The sequence below is a fragment of the Pempheris klunzingeri genome, chromosome 8 (genome assembly GCF_042242105.1).
Source record: "Pempheris klunzingeri isolate RE-2024b chromosome 8, fPemKlu1.hap1, whole genome shotgun sequence".
Classification (NCBI taxonomy): Eukaryota; Metazoa; Chordata; class Actinopteri; order Acropomatiformes; family Pempheridae; genus Pempheris; species Pempheris klunzingeri.
The window spans coordinates 15,046,328-15,066,452 of record NC_092019.1 but is presented as its reverse complement, the minus strand read 5'-3'; the positions used below and the strand labels follow the sequence as shown (position 1 = coordinate 15,066,452).

The window sequence follows — 20,125 nt, the reverse complement described above, 5'->3', positions numbered from 1 at the left end:
GTACCAGTTATTTGAAAAAACAAATCCACCTTCACTTGTGTCTGTTTTTATTGACAATCCCTCATACTTTGGTTGTCTTCATTAGCTCTTTTCTTTCCATCCTTTTGGAATATTTGTGATGATTGTAAAAGTACAAATGGTAATGAAATAACCTCACAATTAAAGCAACAAGACACAAGGAGTTGATTTTAGAACAAAGTACTCATAACCTTCAAAATCATAATCATCAGACAGTCACCAAAATGTGCATATAAAGATACAAAATTGGGGATTTTCACAGTAGCAACTGCTGCAAGTCCCCAATGTACAATGTTATCAATTAGACCTTAAAAGCACCAAGTTCTCGATGTAATGATCCCTAATTTTCATAACATTCATGTTACAATTCAGCAAACTTGTTTCATCAGACTGTCAATTGATGTTACAATTGTATTTTATTCTTTATTATTTCTGAATAAATGTATCTTCATTTGCTAGAAAAGTGTACAAAAACAAAATAGGGAGCAAACTCTCCATGAAGGTGTCTGCCTGCCTCACTGCATGTCATGCTCAGTCAGATAACCACCACCACCCTCAGGCCAGAGTAAGTTATTACAACAGGAGCAACAGGTCACAGTCGATTTACTCAAGTGATTCCTTGAGCTGGACATCCAATCAGGAATAATAAGATTCATGTTTTTATCAGGTGACACCTTTTTATTAAGTTACCACAAGCAATAAGTGTCCAATATTTCCTGCAAAAGAAAAATATTTAAGGGCCTAATTATGGTGACACATGAGTAATATGTACTGTTTCAGAGTCCTTTATTATTCTCGAAATGATTTGAATCCACTTCCTGAAATCATCAATGCGCATGTTTGCACACAGAGAAACAGGAAGCGGACTGACAGATGGGCATCATGGGAACCGGCCCATCAGAGTGACAGGAGCGTGCAGCGCTGCAGGAGTGACTCCAGACCGGACCGCTGCCATGACACTGCAGGGGTAGTCTGTGAGGAGGCTGGTGACCTAGAAGAGGAGTCTAACTCTTGCTATCAGGTTGTATACTAACTTTTTAGCGGTGTTTTTGGTCTTATTTTAACATATTATCGTTGGTAAGTCTCGAGTTTGACTGGAAGCATCTTCTCACCTGTGCAGCTTGTGACTCTCATCACATGTCACAGCTGCAATAAAACAGCGTTTGAGTAATTCTTTAGCTTTAGTTTGTAAAACTTCGCTAAATGCTGAATTAATTCTTTGCTACACATTTTACACAGTCCATGTGTAGGCAGCCATGTGTGGGCGTATGACTGCTAAAGTTTGTTTTGTAACATTAAAACGCAAATACTAACAACTTTGGGGCGTAGCTGTGTTTTACCTCCATACATTAGACCCTAAACTAGTAAATTAGCTTATGTAGGCCCATATATACAATACTTTTCTTGTGTTGTTGTCAGCTACATAGACTTGTTGGAGGAAGTGAAGACATTCATGTAGTTTTTGCTAAATGACCAAAGAGTCATTCTTCGTGGAAACTGGAAAAGTACCCTGATTTGATGCAGTTTTCTGGATGGGAGCAGATCAAAGGAGTGACACGCTGAGCTGGAGACATCAGGCTGTGTCTGTATATATTTGTGTAAATGTCCGTCACTAATTTGTGCTGTAATATTATCAGGATATGTAACAGCATGTCACACATTGGGTTGAATAAGACTCTGTTGGTAGGTTCAGATGCAGAGTTTGCCCTGTTTTCTCAAGGATCATATGATTGTACTGAATATTATGATGATTCAGCCACATCCCCAGACCAGTAATGGAGGGACAGCAGCAGGTCATGTGGCTAACTCTTTGAATTCCATATTAGGTCAGTTATGCTGGACGTAATTGCTGCAATTATACTGCTTCATTTTAAACGAGTGTACAGCGCCACTCAGTTGCAATGGTTATTCCAATGATTAAACATTTTTAGTGAAATATAGGCATGGATAAAGATATTTAAGTCTACTGTATTAAGTTATAAGGGATTTTGTACACTTTTTTAGGAAAGGCTCACAATGTTTCTTGCAACTTGCTACAGATCTACATCTGCAGCTGTTTTAAGGTGGAACTGGTTTTAACATTCCAGATACAAGTGATTTTCCATTTGTTTGTGTGTGTGTGTGTGTGTGTGTGTGTGCGAGCGTGTGCGCGTCCATCCTCCTCTGCCTGCACACATGAGTCTAATTTTCCAAGAAAAGACTCGACCAAGATATGAGGAAAATGTGATTTTGAAATCACTTGTTCCTGGTTTTGGTGACTCGCCTGGAAAAAAGAGGGCGAGAGAGAGATCATACTGTAGAAGGAAAAAGGACAGCAAAGATAGCATGTAGAATAAAGGAGATATGCAGTGAAAAATACTAATTAGATGAAGAGATGATGAGCAGCATCCTGTTTACTGCCCCACATAACTAAATCAGCTCAACTAATTGAGTTGTTTTCATAAGTCGTCATATAGATTTCTAAGAATACTTCATGGGGGCCACTGGTACCACAAACTAAAATGAAAAGCTGATAATTTGCTGGCAACAAAGATTAACAGCACTAATCAATATCAGTGTGTTAGATGTATAAAAGTTGACATTGTACTCCAGTAAAAGCACATTCAAATGAGCTGTCCAGGCTGTGCGCTCTTATCTCTGAACATGGCTGTTTGGAAGAACACTGATCATTTTAAGCATGGACTTATAGAAGGAGAATGGACTGATTTTCTCTACAACATTGCTGTTGTAGATCATAGCAACAATACTGGATCGATTGATGCATTTATTGGGAAAGTGAATTGATTCAGTGATTTTTCTTATTTTATGTTATTTGCCATTTAAATTTGTCCTCTTTTCCTCATCTTACTGGCCATCACACACTATTTTGAAGATATCACAAGAAGGGACAGTTCTCCCCTCACAAAATGTTTTCATTATCTGCTCATTTCATGAACCACGTCTAGAGGCCCAACTTGGAAATTGCATTTCGTCAAGGTTTCTGTTGATTCATGAATTTCAATCAAAGTATTGTAATGAAACATTTACACTGTCCAAAACATGCCTATTGCTTCAGACAATTGCAGTTGTCCTCTCTGCATACTTGGGAGGCTATGTGAGACCTCCATGATATAGACTGCTGGCCATGCCTTTATTGAAGCTGCTTGTGCTAATATCCTCACATTTTCTGGGCAGTCAGGCAGCAGCTTTGGCTGTATTTTTGTTCTTCTTTAATGGAGATGAATACAGGAGTATTGAAAAATGAGTAAATTATAACTAAGGAAAACCAAACCCCTTCTTAGTGGTGTTTAGCCATAATGATAGTTTTGATTTTAACTGTTCAGGTTTTGAGGTATTAAACAAAGTGAACACGGGGCGACTTTAGCATCGGAGAGAAGTGTAAAAAGTGGTGGATTGCAGAAGTACAACCTGAAATATATAGTGTTGTGCTATTCATCGTGTATTCGCTAATGTAGTAAAATCAAGTTAAACTTAGATTCTGATTTGGTTGAAATCTTGTAGCTGTAGTAATTGAAAAGGATCTATTTCTTCTCCCTGCATCTTGGAATAATTCTGTGGTGGAAAAGAATGTCTGACTGGGTCTTCAGACGTTTTTGATGAGGACAGTGTCAGTGATAATGAACCGGAACAGCCACTCTTATCATGTGTTATTAGCTGATAGACGTTGTTCTTGATGATGGCTGTCACAGTTGTCTGCTTTAACACATGAGCCAAAACAAATATGTGCATCTGTATGTTTTCATGCAGATCTTTGTTTACTCCCGTCTCTGACCGACCTCGTTGTTTCTCCTCTGTTACTTTCAGTGGTTTTGATCCAGCAGGTCTAAGTTGACTTTTGGCCCTGTTCTGCTGGTCCAACTGGGTCTCAGGCTGGTGTCAGTGATGGCGGACCATCTGCCTCCTGTTCTTTTGGAGGCCTGTGTGGTGGTAGGAGCATCTAGTGACAAACTCAGGGAGGTCTCCCAGGTATTTGCCTTCAATCACATCCTAACACACACGTGTGACTGATGTGCTGTAAATGGAAAAATGGTTGTGGTAGTGACATCATCATACTGTGGATTGAATAACTTGTGTTTCTAGTTTTATTCCATTTATTCCATTATTTATTCCATTTGTTGGTGCTAGGGATCCTAGTGAAGACATGTTTTGGCTTTTATAGCATGAGGTTAGTTGTAGCTTTGCTAGTATTGCCATGATTGCCCAAAAGTTTGATTCTAGCCAGACATTTGCCACATTTCCTGTCTGTATCTCAACTGTCAGCATCTGATAAAGACAGAATGTCCTCTGTTAAATTGTTAAAAAAGAAAAAGCTAAATATCCTCTCCAGATTCCTACGTACCATGTGTCTTTGATATGTTGGACCCACCAAGAAAGGCATTAAATCACTCTGCGATGACACACACTGAGCACTGGCCCAGGCAACAAAAATAGTGTCTAAATAATGCTCTTATGCTAATTATGCTAGAAAGCCTTGGCACCCTTTTCAGGTGTTGATGAAAATAATATAATCAGATAATCAGATATCAAATGTGTTTTCCTTCTTTTCTTCCATTAAATGAACTACAGGTGCAATGTAGATTAATATGTAACATACAGAAAAGCTTTCCCCAATCCCTCCCCTCATATCTCCCGCACAGACTTTTAACAATAATGGAACTACAGAGCACCTCCTGTTGGAGCCTGAAGTGTTGCATGTGCTGGCGCCTCCCTTCATTAGCAGACCGCAAGCTGAGATAGAAACGGTGAGGTCGCATGGGAAGAGGCAGCGCTCCTTTCTCAGGAAGAAGAGGGAACAACCTCCTCTAGCTGCAGCAACTCCGAGCCAAGGTCTGGTACTCCTATCCACACGTGCCACACATCTGCTGCCTTAATCTGTTTTCAAAAACTTCTGTGGAACCACAAACATGTTGTTTTCTTCATTGGAAAAATGATTTGTATCCGGACTCATTTCTTCATCATACTTATCATGCAAGCATTAGTGATTCTGTTCTATATTATTTAACCCCTTGTATTTTTGCAGATGGAAGAGGAGGAAGTGAAGGTGGCAGTGTTCCTAAAGACATCGACCTCATGGCTTTACCTCAACTTTGCTTCCCAGGTATCTGATTATCTCACACACACACACACACACACACACACACACACACACACACACACACACACACACACACACACACACACACACACAGCAGGTATGTACACTATGTGCACATGGTGCTGGACAATATACATGCCACATTCATGTTAAATGTTAAAGAAAATATTTTCAGCGTGGTAGTATCTTAAAATTGACATCTTGAAAGTGTAGTATATCATGCTTATGTGTTAACATATTTCTTTTTTTTTTTTTGTATTTTTACCAGGTGGGCTCCAAGTAACCAATAAACAGAAAGATGAACAATTTCACTTCCTGGTTTTCACTGATGTCTTTGGCAACAAGACCCATGGAGTAGTAATGCAGTGTTACCGTCCGATACTGGTGCATAATACTATATATAATACTTCACACACATCAGTTAACGTAAAGCCCAACTGTGTCTGCTACAACCAGACCAGAACCTGACCTAATGCAGACAAATAATTTTTTTAGATACAGTTGCCATGTATCAATAAATAGCATGTCCGTGCTGAAAAAACACAAAAAAAACTTCACTGTTTACCTTCTTTCCTGTGTTTTTGCAGGAAGGGACATCTTTCTTCCAGAACGGAGCTGGGTCCTCTAAGTTTTCCAAACTTTTCTCTGCCTACAGTGTCTGTGTCATATCCAAGTATCCTTACTTCACTGCACTCAAAGACTGTCTGTCATGGTGAGAAACAAACTGCTTGTTTAATTAAGCTGAATTTGCTTCACCTTTTGAAAACATCACAGCGTAGATTTGTTTATGTTCAGTTTAGCCATATGTTTCCTATTATGAACGCTAATATGTACTTGTCAACGGGCATAGGTGTAAATACTCGAATAATCTGCAATGTTGCCGGAAAAAAATCTTTCGCCTGATAACTCAAAACAATTGTTATCACAATTCTTACAGCCGTTGTTCCACTTGTTTATTGTTTGTGCTAATTAATGTGTTAAGAGAAAATTCTTCTTGTGTCGTCTTTGTATCTCTGTCTTCTGTTTCTTTGTTAGTCTTTTAATCCAGCTGAGAACGTGTCGTTTATCAGACATGGAGGAGAGAGTGAGGGAGTTTGCAGCCAGATTGGCACTGGTGCCTATCCCCCCTCCTGGACAGCTACACTTGGTGTGTGTATGTGTGTGTGTACACTGATATGAGGATCCATTCACTCTGTGGTTACTTGTCCTAAAAATGTTTCCATTCATAATATGTTAAACCAGGAGTTATCAGGTTCATATTGCTGATGTAACAGTACTATACAGTGTGTACATATAATCATTTTCACTATATTGTTTGACTGTGATGCAGCCAGACAGAAGATACAGCACAAACTATAAGGCTGTGTTTACCTTGCAGATGTTTACCATTCGTCCTCTGACCATCGTTTTACCATCCAGAGAAGACAAAGACCTCCCAGCTGTAGATTTAGACCTCCATCTGCCTTTCTTTTGCTTCAGGCCACAGCAACTACTGCAGGTATTACACGGGTTATGTTCATGTTAGCGAAACAGGGAGAGGCTCATTAACTCTCATGTCTGTCTGTCTGTTTTTCTGTCCTGTTCTCTGTAGGTGCTATCTTGTCTCCTGCAGGAACAACGAGTGGTGTTATTTTCTGCTGATTGGGCCAGACTCACGCTGGTGGCAGAGAGCCTGTTGCTGTTTCTGCAGGTCAGTTGAAAACCTATATCTGCATATTGCAGAAATGCAGATATAGATTTCGTGACTTTTGTCAAATCAAATTTTGTTTTTTTTTCTGTAATGGACAGGGCTGTAGTTGGGAGTGTTCAAATTAAACCTTACTGTCAATATTCAGGAAAACAAAAGCCCTGTTTTTGTAGATGTGTGTCTTTGGATGATGAAAATAAATACTAATTGTGAAAAAAGTTTCATCACACTACAGCAAAAATTGTAATGATGTTCTAAAGAAATAATGAGCCATTACATTCAGTTTGAGATAGTGGTTTACTATTTGGTTTCTCAACATGTAATTTTTCTCAAAATTTACTAATTCATTTTGAACATGACAAAGGCATCTTTACACAGCCTAAAAACCATCAGGCATAGAAAACTTCATTTATCCAAAAAGTCCATCCATAATCCCCCTTCAAGCCATCCACTGATTTAATCTATTGATCCATTAATTTGTCCTTCCATGCCTCACTAATCTTTCCTCCAGCCTCTGTCATGGCAGCAGCCATATGTTCCTGTCCTGGCCAGAGGCATGCTGGACTTTCTTATGGCTCCCACTGCCTTCCTCATGGGCTGCCATCTCAGCCATTTTGAAGAGGTTGCTGCTGTGAGTACACAACCAAGTACAATATGTAGCAGGTTTAGATACAGTTTCTTTTTGGGTTGTTGTTGGGATCTTTTATTCTTGATCTTCCTCCACACAGGAAACAGATGATTTGATCCTAACCAACATTGATAATGGAAGTATCTGTACTTCTTGTTCTGAGACTGTTGGCCTACCAGAGATTCCCCTGGCTGCTGCAGACCGCTTCACACAGAGGTACTCACTGTCAAGCCAAGAGCACAGCGACTGCTAATTTGTACAAGTACTGTAAAGAAAGATCCAGATCCAGTAACTCTTTCTAAAGCTAGTGTTTTTGCAGGTGTCTGTCCCTGCAGATACATTTTGACCTGTATCAGTGCCACAGTGCAAGCTGCACCGACATCGGTGAGCAGCGGGCACAAAGAAGGGAGTGGCAACACAACATCAACCATGAAATTCAGAGGATCGCACTCGAACTGATTGTCAACATATTCAGGTTCTGTGTGTGTTCTTTGTATGCTGAAATCTGATGAGATGATTCTACTAAAGAATGTGTTTTGTTAATATGTATTGTACATGCGTGTGCATCACAGGGATGTTAGCAGTCATCTGAACTATGAACACAGAGTATTTAACAGTGAAGAGTTCCTGAAAACCAGAGAGCCAACTGAGCAGACTTTTTACAAGAAGGTAAACACTAACGTGGTAAAACAAGTCAGCTAATTTGTCACCTCTTCAAGTTGAAATTATAGAAAAAGATCACATCTGTCAGCAGACAAGGGCTGCTGGTCTGGGTGCTCATCTTAAAATGCACATGGGTGTGTTGCAGGTGTTGGAGACACACATATTCCATTTCTTCCTCAAGGATCGTCTCAACAGGAAAATGGACAACTTCGCTCGAATGGAACTCAGCACTCGTTCTGAGATGCGGAAGTAAGTCATTAAGCCAAGCTTTTAATCTTAGACACACCTCGTGGTGTAACTCAAAGAGCACCACAACCTAGACCATTAAAAAGATTTTTAAGTTTGCAGCTAAAGAAAATAACCACGATAATCTCCACCTGTAACTAAATGGTATCTGTATGTATTTTCTGACATACTTTCTTCATCATGTCTTGCCAAGGATGAAGGCTATAATTGAAGTCCCACGCAGACCCACCATGCAGGAGATTCAAGCCCGCAGAAAGAGCTCTATTACAGAGACCAGGCTGAGTAAGAGACTGGGGATGAGCCTCCCGAACTTAGGAGATGACCAAACTATCAGCTTCCAAAGGAACACGTTGCTGACCAGCGTCATCATGTCTGACACCGGTGAGCCTGGAAAGGAGTTTAGGCACTAACTGACAAAGTAGCTGGAAAAGGATTAACTTTATCTCTCTTTCTGTTACCATTTTGCCTCCTCATCACATTGTCTTCCTCTATATGCTCCCCATGTCTTTGTCTACTAGGGCTGAGAACTCCTCCTAAGCCCGTGAAGGTGTTTAAGCTCCCAGACTTCCCCGCTGCTTTGTCCTCCCACTCTGTACAAAGTTATTACAGTGAGCTGATCCAGCAGCTTAGCAAGGCCATCTTCTCTGCCCAAAACGAGAACCCTGCCCTGCTGGCCAGGTAATCTGCTATTATTATTCCTCTTCTCGTGCTTCGGGGAACAATCCTGTTCATTTGAATTTGTATAATCACGTTTTTACCACTTTCCGCCATTGATCTGTCCTCATGTCTAATGCTTGTGTTGCCTCCAAAGATTTGAGGCTTGACTACAATAATATTCCCCTTACAGATTCTATTACTTGCGTGGTTTCATCAACACATTGTGTTTGCGGCGGCTGGACGCTCTGGGTGATTTCCAGAACCTCTACAAGACTGACACCGCCATCTTCCCCACACAGCTGGTCACATGGCTCCTGGACTCGCTGCACCGAGACGAGAGACAGCAAGCAGAGAGACGACCTGAACTTAAGAGACTCATCCTCAAGGTCTTTTACACGATCATTATTCCAATTTTGTAGAAGTAGTGGTTGGAGGCCACACTCAGTTTTGATGTTTGGTGATGAGAAATGTGATTTTTGTCTTTTTTGCCATCTGTCAGGTGAAGACAGAGAATGAGAAGCCGTTGGTGGAGCCTGACGACCATGTCAAGAAGTTTGAGCTTCCCCGAAAGCACCTGGATCAGGAAGAGTTTGTGCGTTGCGTCCAGGAGTGCGGGATTGTTAAGGATGTAGCAACCATACACCGTTTATTTGATGCTCTCACTGACAGTAAGTGAGGACTGGAAGGCTGATATGTGTAGTTTACAGGCTACTTTTGATTTTTGATATCTATTGGAATTGTATAGAATGTTATGATTGATTGCAGTATCAAATCTCAGACTTACAAATGCTCTGTTGTTGATTAGATGTGCTCTGAACTGACACAGTGGACACAGAAGTGAAGTATATTATTTTCTCTATCAGCATTACATGAAATAACTTTGAACTGATGTCATCATTTGTTGCTGACATGGTGGAATCAAGCCTCTGTCAGATGATCAGTTACACTCCTTTAATGCTCAAGAAGCATAAAGTACAATCTGTACAGCACGCTCTTTCACTCACAGACCAATTGTAAAATAAACCCTGCCGCTCATAAATGCAAAACCAAGTGAAGTGAAGGGAGCAGATTTGCTGTATAGAACAATGCAGTGTATTACATTTTTTACCTATTGAACAAAGACTCTGACGTCTCAGATACTTACTGTTTTGTTGGAATCAGTGTTGAGGAAATGAATAATTTCTTTAGATAAATAAAAACACCTGCTCACTATGATTTGAAACAAGGTCAACTCAAATTTGCCTCCAAGTGCTTTAACACTTCTAACATCGCCTATTCTTAAAACACAGATGTTTGACCTTTGGAGATGTTTTAGAATGGTTTTCTTTCTGGACAGGTAATTGATTAATGAGTCAATTAAAGCTTCACTAATCGATATTAACGATGGATCAAATGACAAATGAAATTTGTAATGTGAGGAGTTCTTCAGCCTATTTTTTTACAACCCACAGCTTTACTGTTTTGGTTCACTCTCATCTCTCTCATCAGCAACATTTTGACACACACCAGGCAGCTGTCTCTGTGAAAGCTCTAAAAAGCTGCCACACTACTATCTGGTAAACACAGTAGAGCATTTAGAAAACCACTTAATGGAGACCAAAAATAGAGCTGAGAGGAGAATGAATATTGGACTTGCATTCATCAGGGGGCCAGAAACACAACTTCAAATGATTTCTTGGTGGCTCTCTATCTACTGGACATGGAAATAAGAAAAACTGACTGATAACACTGATAACTTGATTCTGTCTTGGAACAAAACAAAAATTATCAACTTTCTGATGTGTAGATCTTATCTATTGTTTTCAGTCAGCCACACTATGACATATAAGGCCCTTTATTGATCTGAGGCTAATTAAATATTACAGATTCATACTTAGTCTAGTCGGTCAAACGAAAATGGACTTGCTGTTAAGTCTCAGTTTAGAAGAACAGAAAACAAAGAGGTGATGTCATGTGACAAGGCTCATGAAATTGATTCAGACTGAATATTGTGAGCTCGTGGTGCTTACTGGGCTACTTTCCAACATGGTTTTCTCCATCTTTGTTTTGCTTTTTATCAGACACGAAAGGCAATCATGCATGGCTAGATGGAAGGAAAATACAGAACTGTAACAGGACTGAACAACAAATAGATTAACTTGTTTTTGCCGTGTCAGGCGGTCACTTATTAACAAGAGAAGAACAACGCAGCCTATTGTCAGATATCCGAGGATGAATGTGGAACCAACTTAATCTATTTGCGCCAGCAAGTTTATGTAAATGATTTCAGCTTATATTTGCATGTGTTTTTTACTAATTCAGTGTGTCGTTGTGTCTTTGTCTTGCATATGTTTGTCTGTCTCTGTCCCAGGCCAGCCAAAGCAGGTGGACCCCGACCTCTTCAGAGTCTTCTACACCTTCTGGAAAGAGACTGAGGCCGAGGCACAAGATGTCAACTTTCCCTCTGAGGTCATAGACCATCTTGACAATAGCGAGTGTGTCTACAAGTTGTCATCGTGTGTCAAGACCTCCCATGGTGTTGGTAAAATTGCCATGACGCAGAAACGTCTGTTCTTGCTTGCAGAGGGACGACTGGGCTTCTTGGAAATCGCAAAGTTCAGAGATATACAGGTCAAGTGTCTTTAATCCCTTTCATCATAATTGATAACCCTGTACTTATTTCAAATAAATAATGATAAATAACTCCCCCATCTCTGTGCAGGAGGTGAAGATTGCCGCAGCTCCCTTTCTGCTTGGTCGTATTCCGTCTCTTCGTATCCAGACCTCTGGCAGGCCTGAGGTGTTTGAGGCCAACTTGAAGACAGAGACTGAACTCTGGAACCTTGTGGTGAAAGAGATGTGGGCCGGACGCAAGATGGCAGATCAACACAAGGTACTACAAAGTCTGAGAAGAGATTCAGAAATATTTTGACTTTTGCCCTCAGTCCAACAATAAAGTATGCAATGATTTCAACATAGGTAATAATGAAATATTGAGCATCATAAACTGAGCAATCATAAACTATATATTGAGTGGGAGAGTGATGTGTATGTATGGGGTTGACAGTGCTATAACTTAACATGACGACTATGACAATGGTTTAGTTACTATTTTGACAACATATGTATGTTTTGTGTGATTTTGCTTACCCCATTGTGTTAATGATAGTGTACCATACTGATGTAACTGTTTGTCTGTTTAGGACCCTCAGTACATGACTCAGGCTCTGACCAATGTCCTGTTAATGGATGCTGTCATCGGCTGCCTGCAGAACCAGAGGTCCATCATTGCTGCCTCAAAGCTGGCTTACTTTGACAAGATCAAACATGAAGGTCTGGACTCACTCCTATGCTACTGTTTCTTCTTTCTTTTCACACAAATAAATGGTACCATTTTCCCAATTCTAAGTCACCATTATCCTTTCATTCATTGTTTTTTTTTGTCTGACCAGTGCCCATGATGGTGACTAAAACTACCTCAGAGACTCTAAAACACAAAATCAACCCATCACTGAACCTGGCTGAACCTCAGACTGTGCATGTGCTGCTATACACACCAGGTACTATGTGGAGCAACTCAGTTTGTGTATGTGATTATTTGATCATTTGTACATGCTCCAGTTAGTCAGTCTTGTCTTCTTATTTATATTAAATGTCTTCTACAGTTGAAGACCATCAGAGATGTTTCTGTGTAGTGAAAATAATGTAATCAGTCTTCAGACACTGAGACTCTGTCTTAGCAGAGAGATTATCATGTGCCTCACATTTTCTGTAAGTTTTGTTCTCTCTTTTAAATCTACTGTATCGTTATAATTGTATACAAAGTTGGCAAAGTGCCAAATGGTGCTAATGAGTCATAGTAAGGGCAAAAAGGACCAAAACATATATCAGCATGAGGACCTCATATTTAACCCTTTCATGCATGAGTTATGATGACCTCAGTCAGGATGTGTTTTTATTCATCTTTAGGCTGAAAAACAAGATTTGAACTTTTTTTTTTTTTTTTAACCCAAATTTTATAAAGATATATTTACATGTCCGGTAGTTGAAATAAGAATCAGAATCAGAATCAGGTTTATTGTCATTATACGGCAAAGTATAATGAAATTCTGTGTGACCTCTCCCATATGAAATTTACAAACAAGACAATAAATAAAGATATAAAAATAAAAATAGGCAAAAGGAAAAATATATATACAATATTCAAGAATATAAACAATTATCAAGAATAACAGTTACGGTATAAACACTATGTACAGAACAGTGCAATGCAGCATGAAACATGAAACATGAAAAAAGGGAGTAACAGTGCAATGCAGCATGAAAAAGTGAGTAACAGTGTATATACAAGATAGTGCAGCTAGCCTCTGCTTAGAGGCTACTGAGATCGTCCTGGTTAGGAATTTGTAGAAACAGGGGGAGGGGTGTGATGGAGGCCACAGCTCTGGGGTAGAAGCTGTTCCTCAGCCTGTTCGTGGTGGATTTCAAAGTTCTGAACCGCTTCCCAGACGGAAGCGGTTCAAACGGGGAGTTTCCAGGGTGTGTGGTGTCCAGTGTGATGCTCCTGGCCTTCTTCCTCAGTTTGCTGGCATAGAGTGTGTAGAGGTGAGGGAGCTCCAGCCCGATGATCCTCTGAGCTGCCTTCACCACTCTATGCAGAGCCGCCCTCTCCGCCGCCGTGCAGCTCACAAACCACACGGTGATGCAGTTTGTGAGGATGTTCTCGATGGTGCTGCGGTAGAAGTTGAGCATCAGGTCCTTGGGGAGTTTGGCCTTTCTCAGCTTTCTGAGGAAGAAGAGTCTTTGCTGAGCCTTCTTCACCAGATTAGAGGTGTTGGTAGACCAAGACATCTGAGTGGAGACACTGACTCCAAGAAACCTGAGACTCTCCACACTTTCCACAGCTTGTCCATGGATGTTGAGGGGGGGGTGGTCTCTTCCCTTAGATCTCCTGAAGTCAATCATCATCTCTTTTGTCTTGGGGGTGTTCAGGACCAGGTTGCTGTCCACACACCACTCAGCCAATTGCTCCACTTCTTGCCGGTATGCAGACTCGTTGTTGTTGTTGTCTGTGATGAGGCCAACAACTGTGGTGTCGTCTATATATACATGTGATTAATGATAATTTCCTCCCAATATAAAATCAATACTTGGAAAATTTAGCAATTGCATGACTCCTTAGATGTTACCATATTTTTCGTACCTGCAGGGGTCTCTTTTTATAGAAGGTTTGAACAGAAAGAAACGAGCATCTTGCTGTTTCTGGCTGTCTGTCGGCCATCTTGGTTTCACTCTTTTTTTTTTTTTTTTTCACTTGCAATGGCTTCCCACTGGCTAGCAGTCAGTGTATGAGATGATGCAGTAGCATCCACTGTAGTGGCTGATGTGCAACTATGCCATCAAAACTCAAAAAGAAAACAGCTTTTGAATAGCTGTACGCTGTAGTGACCTCTATGCATGAAAGGGTTAAATGCATCTTCAAATGTGTGTGCATGTGTTTATTTTGCATATGTTTGCATGGCAACAGATGATCCAGTGAAACCTATCCCCATTACCTCATTAGTTTTGTTGTGCTTCGTATTAGCAGTATAATAGCTGTATTGTTAGTCTCTAATTTGTTTACACTGAGACTGAAAATAAAATCATCTGTAAGCTGCTTATCTGGTTTGAACAGATCACTAAATTCAATGATTTCAATTCAGCAGATAAACAAGATTTTAAAGAAGCAAAGAAGAAGCAAAATAATAAAATAAAGTAAATAAGGTAAAACACCAAAATAGTGGCAGAAGTATGCAGTGATGTATTGATTTATTGATGTCTATCAAAGTTCCTGCCAATAACTAAGGTATTTTATAATCTGTTTATCGAAATGGTGAAAAAATATGAAATGCAAATTATTCAAGTGTGTACTAACAAATATTGAGCCTTTCTGTGTATTTGTTGTCATTGCCACTAAAGACATTTATCATGAATATTGTGGTCCAACTAAAAGTAAACAGTGGCGGGTGGAGGTTCTCATTTTCATGGTGCTGGTGTCTCTACACATTAAACCACCCTGCTGAGAAAAAGAACAGTCGGCTCCCGCAATTCACTGGTCCACTCCTCTCTCAATATTTGTCTCTTTCTCACTTTTTCCAGGTCAGTTGACTTGCAATGACTCAGACAGTGAGATGAACCCAAAACTGTGGGTGGCTCTCAGTGGGGGCAAAGTGGTTGTGTTTGATGCAGCTAGCTGGTCCATGTTGCAGGACTGCATCCAGGTCGGACAGTCACAGCTGGTGAGAGCAGACATGCTGTACTCTAATGCTATAAGTAACATTTATATAGATGATGAACTGTTTAAAGGTCTTGGGGAAAACTACAAAGCATTTTGTGGCTCTAGAGGGGGCTGCACAAAGTCACTTGAGGCAGCATTGGTCAGAAGTGAGCTGACAAGACCTCTGTAGCGCCAGGCTAGCAGTTAACTTAAAAAACTTCCAATATTCTTCACATTGATGAAACTATTTGCATATCTTTGTAGTGTAAGTACACATACTGTAAATGTATACTATGCATTTACTGACATACAACATGAACATTATACAGTTAATGCATTAAATGTTTTTGAGTCAGTCAGCCTACCATTTTCTAAAGGAATTGAAACTGAGTCACATCATCTTCTGTGTAGAACTGCATGCTGGGATTGATCCAGGAGCAGGTGTGGATTGGGTCTCAGGACTCGGTGATCTACATCATTGACACTCACAGCATGACCTGCAACAAACAACTGACCGAACACAGGCACGAGGTGACTGGACTCACAGTGGACACCAGAGATCAACACAACAGGTAGATGCATGTTCATCTCTGGTCCAGTTGTCAGTTTCATGAGGTTAAACATTAAAAGCTTGTAAAGTTGAGTCTAAATGAATGATTGGACGTGTTGCAGCATACTGTAAGCTTGTGTCTTTCTTCACTCTTTTCAAACCATCTTTCCCAGTCAGCAGACATACTCCTGCAGCTGTGATGGGATGATTCTGCAGTGGGACTCAGCCAGTCTCAAAGTAAAGAGACAGTTCCACCTCAGCTGTGACCGTCTCTCCTCCATACAGATCCATGATGGTACACTGTGGTGCTGTAAGTGCACACATTTCCAGCAGTTTTTGCTATTTTCTGTCACACACTAACACTTAGCAGCATTGATTGCTCTCTACTAACAGCTTTTTTAATGCTCATCGGCGTAATGTAACAGATCTGTCGATTTTCCTCTTTAAACATACCTGAACTCAACCAATAGCATTTAATCACTGACTAATTTTTTCACTTCTTCTAAATGCACCTTACGAGCTAAGAAGGCCCTGATAATGATGCTTTGAACAGAGTTGCCTGTGTGTGTGTGTGTGTGTGCAGGTTGTGGTGACAGTATTGTGGAACTCAAAAAAAGTGGGACACCTCAAAGAAGGATGGTACTTCCTGACGACCTACGGAGCGCGCCCAGTAGCTTCAGCAGCTTTGTCGTCATCCCAGAGGTGACTTTTCAATCCTCAGCTAATGCTTCTATCAGTTAGGCAAGTTAGCCATCATGTAGTGGCTTAATAAGTCAATATTTCAGCCTGCTGTCAATCAGCAATTAGTTATGCAAGTCAGCTGGACATGTAACACTTCATAGAAAAAAATTACTCCCATGAGTTTGACAGTTATAATGTAGCTGGAGTAAGGAGTCACTGCAGCCACTGAAATTTAAAGATTCAGGCACTCTTGGATATGCAGATACAATCATCTTATATTAAAAGGAATTATGGCTGCGAAAGGTGTTGGTAAACTTGCTCCTTACTAATAAAATGATGTTTGAGTATTTGATGCAATCAAAATATTTGTATATTCTAATAGTACACATGTAACATAGTTTTTGTGTGTGTCTGTTCCAGCGAGGTCAGTTGTGGACGGCCTGTGCCGACTCAGGGGAGCTGTGTCTCTGGCACACTAACAACCACAGACGTCCATCCAAGAGAATCTCCCTGCCAGGAAGTTCAGGAGTCACCTGTATGATTCGAGTCAAGGACCAGGTCAGCTATGATACAAGAGTGGTAACATGTAATGTGTGTTAAGTGCTTATTGAGCAAGGAGTTAATAATGGAGAATATTCCAAACTGTAGCTGCGGTTTGTTGCCCATATTTTTTTTTTTTTAAGTGGTCATGAATTTTTAGGTAAAATGTGTAACTCAAACAAGGTTTTTTTTTTAATTTAGTCTGTATCTGTGTCGGGGTCCCTTTTATTTTCACCTTTTTTCCCTTCTTCAATCATCACTTATCCACTTCCACCTTTCCTCGATGCTCTGTCCTCTGCTCAGATCTGGGTGGGCTGTCGAGGCCGGAGCAGTCTCCGAGGTCAGTGTGACGGTCAGCTGAGAAGCCAGGTGTTGGTGATGGACCCAGAGAGTCACATTGTGGCAAAGGAGCTGCAGGCCCACTCAGACAGCATCCAGACGCTTTGCTCTGCTGAGGATCGCTACGTCCTGAGTGGCTCTGCACGCCGTGATGGCAAGATCGCCATCTGGAAAGTCGAGTAGAGAACAGAGGAAAAAACACAAATGAGGAACGTGTGGAGCAGAGAAAAGAAAAAAGGCTCTTGTGAGTACATAAACAACACATGGAAAATGTTTGCCCTTTGAGTATTTGACTGTATCAACATGATTATCATGTGGGAGGTTGACACGATGAAGGGTGGAGACAGGAGGACAAAAGAATGAAAATGAAGAATTCTTTTCCCTCACTTGGCAGAGAATCATTCAGTGGCCATATTTCAATGGTTACTGAAAAATGCCAGTAACAGTGTCCCTTAAAGATGACAATTTAAACAATATGTACTGTATGGGACAAAGATTTGGTTTCTGACACTGGTCTCATACTATGAAGAGCAGCTCTTTTTCTTCTTGGAAGTAAATGTATGTACATAAGATGTGAAAAAAGGTCTGTGCCTTCTCAACGGTATGTTTTATTTTAAAAAGCTGATTTAGTCTAGATGTCTACAGCATTAAGACATTGAAAAGCCACAATATATTTGTTATTCATGTTTCATTGTCAAGCACTGATAATAAATTAAACTTTCAGGATTTCTAATGTCATGTTTGTGTGTGAGCCTGTGTGCAGTCATGCTCTCAGTTGCTTACTTTTTGTCACCTTCAACAAAAGACATGAACCAACATCGAACACAAAAAAGTTGGTACTTTACTTATTAGTTTGAGGTCATCATCATCAATCTTAAAATTCCTTGTTAGTAAAAATACAACGAGCTGGAACACAACAAATATTTTCTGGATTATTTATTGTTGACTTTCAGTAATTATTACCTTTTTTATTTTGGTAAAAGAATTTAGGCAAAGAATGTTAATATAGTGTTTACATTAAAAGACAGTTGAAGCTATAAATACATAGATCAAAGTAACATAGATGAAAGGTGAACTGGGTATGGTCCTCCAGGTTTGCAGCATGCTGTTTAGGAATGATGCTTTCATGTTTGTGCACAGATGGATGAATAGAAGAGCTTCTCTGGTCTCAGTAGTATAATTCCTGATCAAACCAACCTGAGAGATCACAAGCCACAGATTAATGAATGCTGAATAGATGTAGTAGATGTTGATAATGACTGATTGATGGATGTTAAATGGTTAGAAGGAAGAATAAAGAGTCTTGGCTTACTTCCTGGATATCTTCTGACTCCTAACTTCCTGATCTCATCATAGACAAAGATTAAAATACCGTATGGAAGAGGAACAAACCACCATTGGACTCTGTAGAGAAAACACAACACAGCAATATTAAGCCACAGGCTTCGACTACTTTTTAAATCTCATATGGTAAAAGCAATGAATCAGATGGAAAAATGACTGTGGGTTCCATATTTATGATGTTTTAAGTAAAATTTATATTATCAGAATTTACAACACATACCACTTTTTTCCATCTAATCCAATCTGAGCTTTGATTTCAGATGGTGGCCATGTGAATGAGGCTCTGTGTGCTTTTACCTGATAGGCATGAAATTGAAGATATTGGGCATTCCAGGGCAGTAACAAAGCAGATTACCGAGGCAGAGCTGGAAGACTATGGCACTGACCAGGACACGGTTCCTGCACAAAAATAAACACATCAGTAACCAGATTGGATCTTGTTACCATCAGAAGCAGATTAATGAACCACCTGCTCATAAACAGCAGCTATACGTAGCTTTTTTTTTTTGTATCTGGCTCTACTTGTTCGCAAACCGTTCCAAATACGTAACAGCAAAATCTAGCTTTTTTTTTTTTTATTTTAAGTGACTTCAAGACCAGCGACAGGGAAACCATTGTGGAATAAAGTGTGAACATTCTCTAGACGTCACAAGTTAAATAATGGGATTTTTTCTGCACTTCCCATTCTGCCACCAACTGTGTGAGTGTAGCATAAGCCCTGAAGAATTAACCCTGTAAATGTTAATGGTCTCACAAACATTATGCAGAGTTATTAGAAATGGGCCTTTACTGACCTGAAGAAGCCTTGCTGGAAAACGGAGAGACGCCGAGTTTTCCTGATCAGCACATCTGAAATCTGACAGATCTCTATACTGACGAAAAATACAGTGTAGCATGTATACTCCTGGTACAACCGCTGACTGAAAGTCTGTGGGCAGAGGAGAGGACATAAGGGAGGAGTTATTTGGTTTCTACGCTGATAAAAATACAAAAATATACCACTGGAGACAAATATGTGTTTAAAAGGGACCCAAAGGAAGGATCTCAAGTCTGTTCTAACCCATTCTTGTCCATAGCCGTCCTGTAAGTCTTGAAGATGAACGTCCTCCCACTGAGAACGGAGGCCGACACACAAAAGTGGAAACCAGCCCTCCTGGGCCATGGCTGTGAAATAATCTGTAAAACCTGCAAAGGACTGGATGGCTCCTAAAACGAGAGAGAAAGAAGAAACGAAAAATGGGTCAATACTATTTTAAGAGCATATATGTCAGAGGGCACATGAGGTACTGGCTCAGTCTCCCCACAGGGAGTGCGCTCTGGTCTTATCTGCTTAGCTGACTGTGCATACACTCATAGAACTGGATACGCATTCAGGTAACTTTTATGTGCGTCATTTTTGTGTCTGAGTGAACAAAGTATTCAGCTCGATGTAACTGAGGTTA

At 40.3% G+C, this 20,125-nt stretch overlaps 2 protein-coding genes across 3 annotated transcripts in view; one reads left to right on the top strand and one right to left on the bottom strand.

Moving 5' to 3' along the window:
* Nucleotides 1-916: 916 nt before the first annotated feature.
* Nucleotides 917-18,072, top strand: LOC139205544 (DENN domain-containing protein 3-like). Of its 2 annotated transcripts, XM_070835794.1 has the most exons (28): nucleotides 917-1,039; nucleotides 3,823-3,984; nucleotides 4,656-4,845; nucleotides 5,048-5,116; nucleotides 5,382-5,497; nucleotides 5,701-5,825; nucleotides 6,149-6,260; nucleotides 6,492-6,611; nucleotides 6,705-6,803; nucleotides 7,312-7,431; nucleotides 7,529-7,644; nucleotides 7,748-7,903; nucleotides 8,001-8,097; nucleotides 8,237-8,340; nucleotides 8,531-8,718; nucleotides 8,856-9,015; nucleotides 9,185-9,380; nucleotides 9,494-9,662; nucleotides 11,345-11,604; nucleotides 11,696-11,866; nucleotides 12,177-12,306; nucleotides 12,426-12,533; nucleotides 15,112-15,251; nucleotides 15,641-15,801; nucleotides 15,953-16,089; nucleotides 16,363-16,481; nucleotides 16,881-17,018; nucleotides 17,304-18,072. In XM_070835794.1, the coding sequence occupies exons 2-28, from the start codon at nucleotides 3,901-3,903 to the stop codon at nucleotides 17,520-17,522; spliced, it is 3,804 nt and encodes a 1,267-aa protein (XP_070691895.1). In that variant the 5' UTR covers nucleotides 917-1,039; nucleotides 3,823-3,900; the 3' UTR covers nucleotides 17,523-18,072. The 2 variants fall into 2 exon arrangements, with proteins under 2 accessions (XP_070691895.1, XP_070691896.1); XM_070835795.1 differs by lacking the exon at nucleotides 917-1,039 and having other exon boundaries at nucleotides 3,816-3,984.
* Nucleotides 18,073-18,507: 435 nt separating this feature from the next.
* LOC139205341 (potassium-transporting ATPase alpha chain 1) overlaps nucleotides 18,508-20,125 on the bottom strand; it is a 7,781-nt gene continuing 6,163 nt past the window's right edge. The window contains exons 19-23 of the mRNA XM_070835520.1: nucleotides 19,744-19,889; nucleotides 19,478-19,611; nucleotides 18,981-19,082; nucleotides 18,652-18,743; nucleotides 18,508-18,536 (exon numbers count right to left, since the gene is read on the bottom strand). Coding sequence (XP_070691621.1) covers nucleotides 18,508-18,536; nucleotides 18,652-18,743; nucleotides 18,981-19,082; nucleotides 19,478-19,611; nucleotides 19,744-19,889 — 503 coding nt within the window. The remainder of the gene's footprint in view (nucleotides 18,537-18,651; nucleotides 18,744-18,980; nucleotides 19,083-19,477; nucleotides 19,612-19,743; nucleotides 19,890-20,125) is intronic.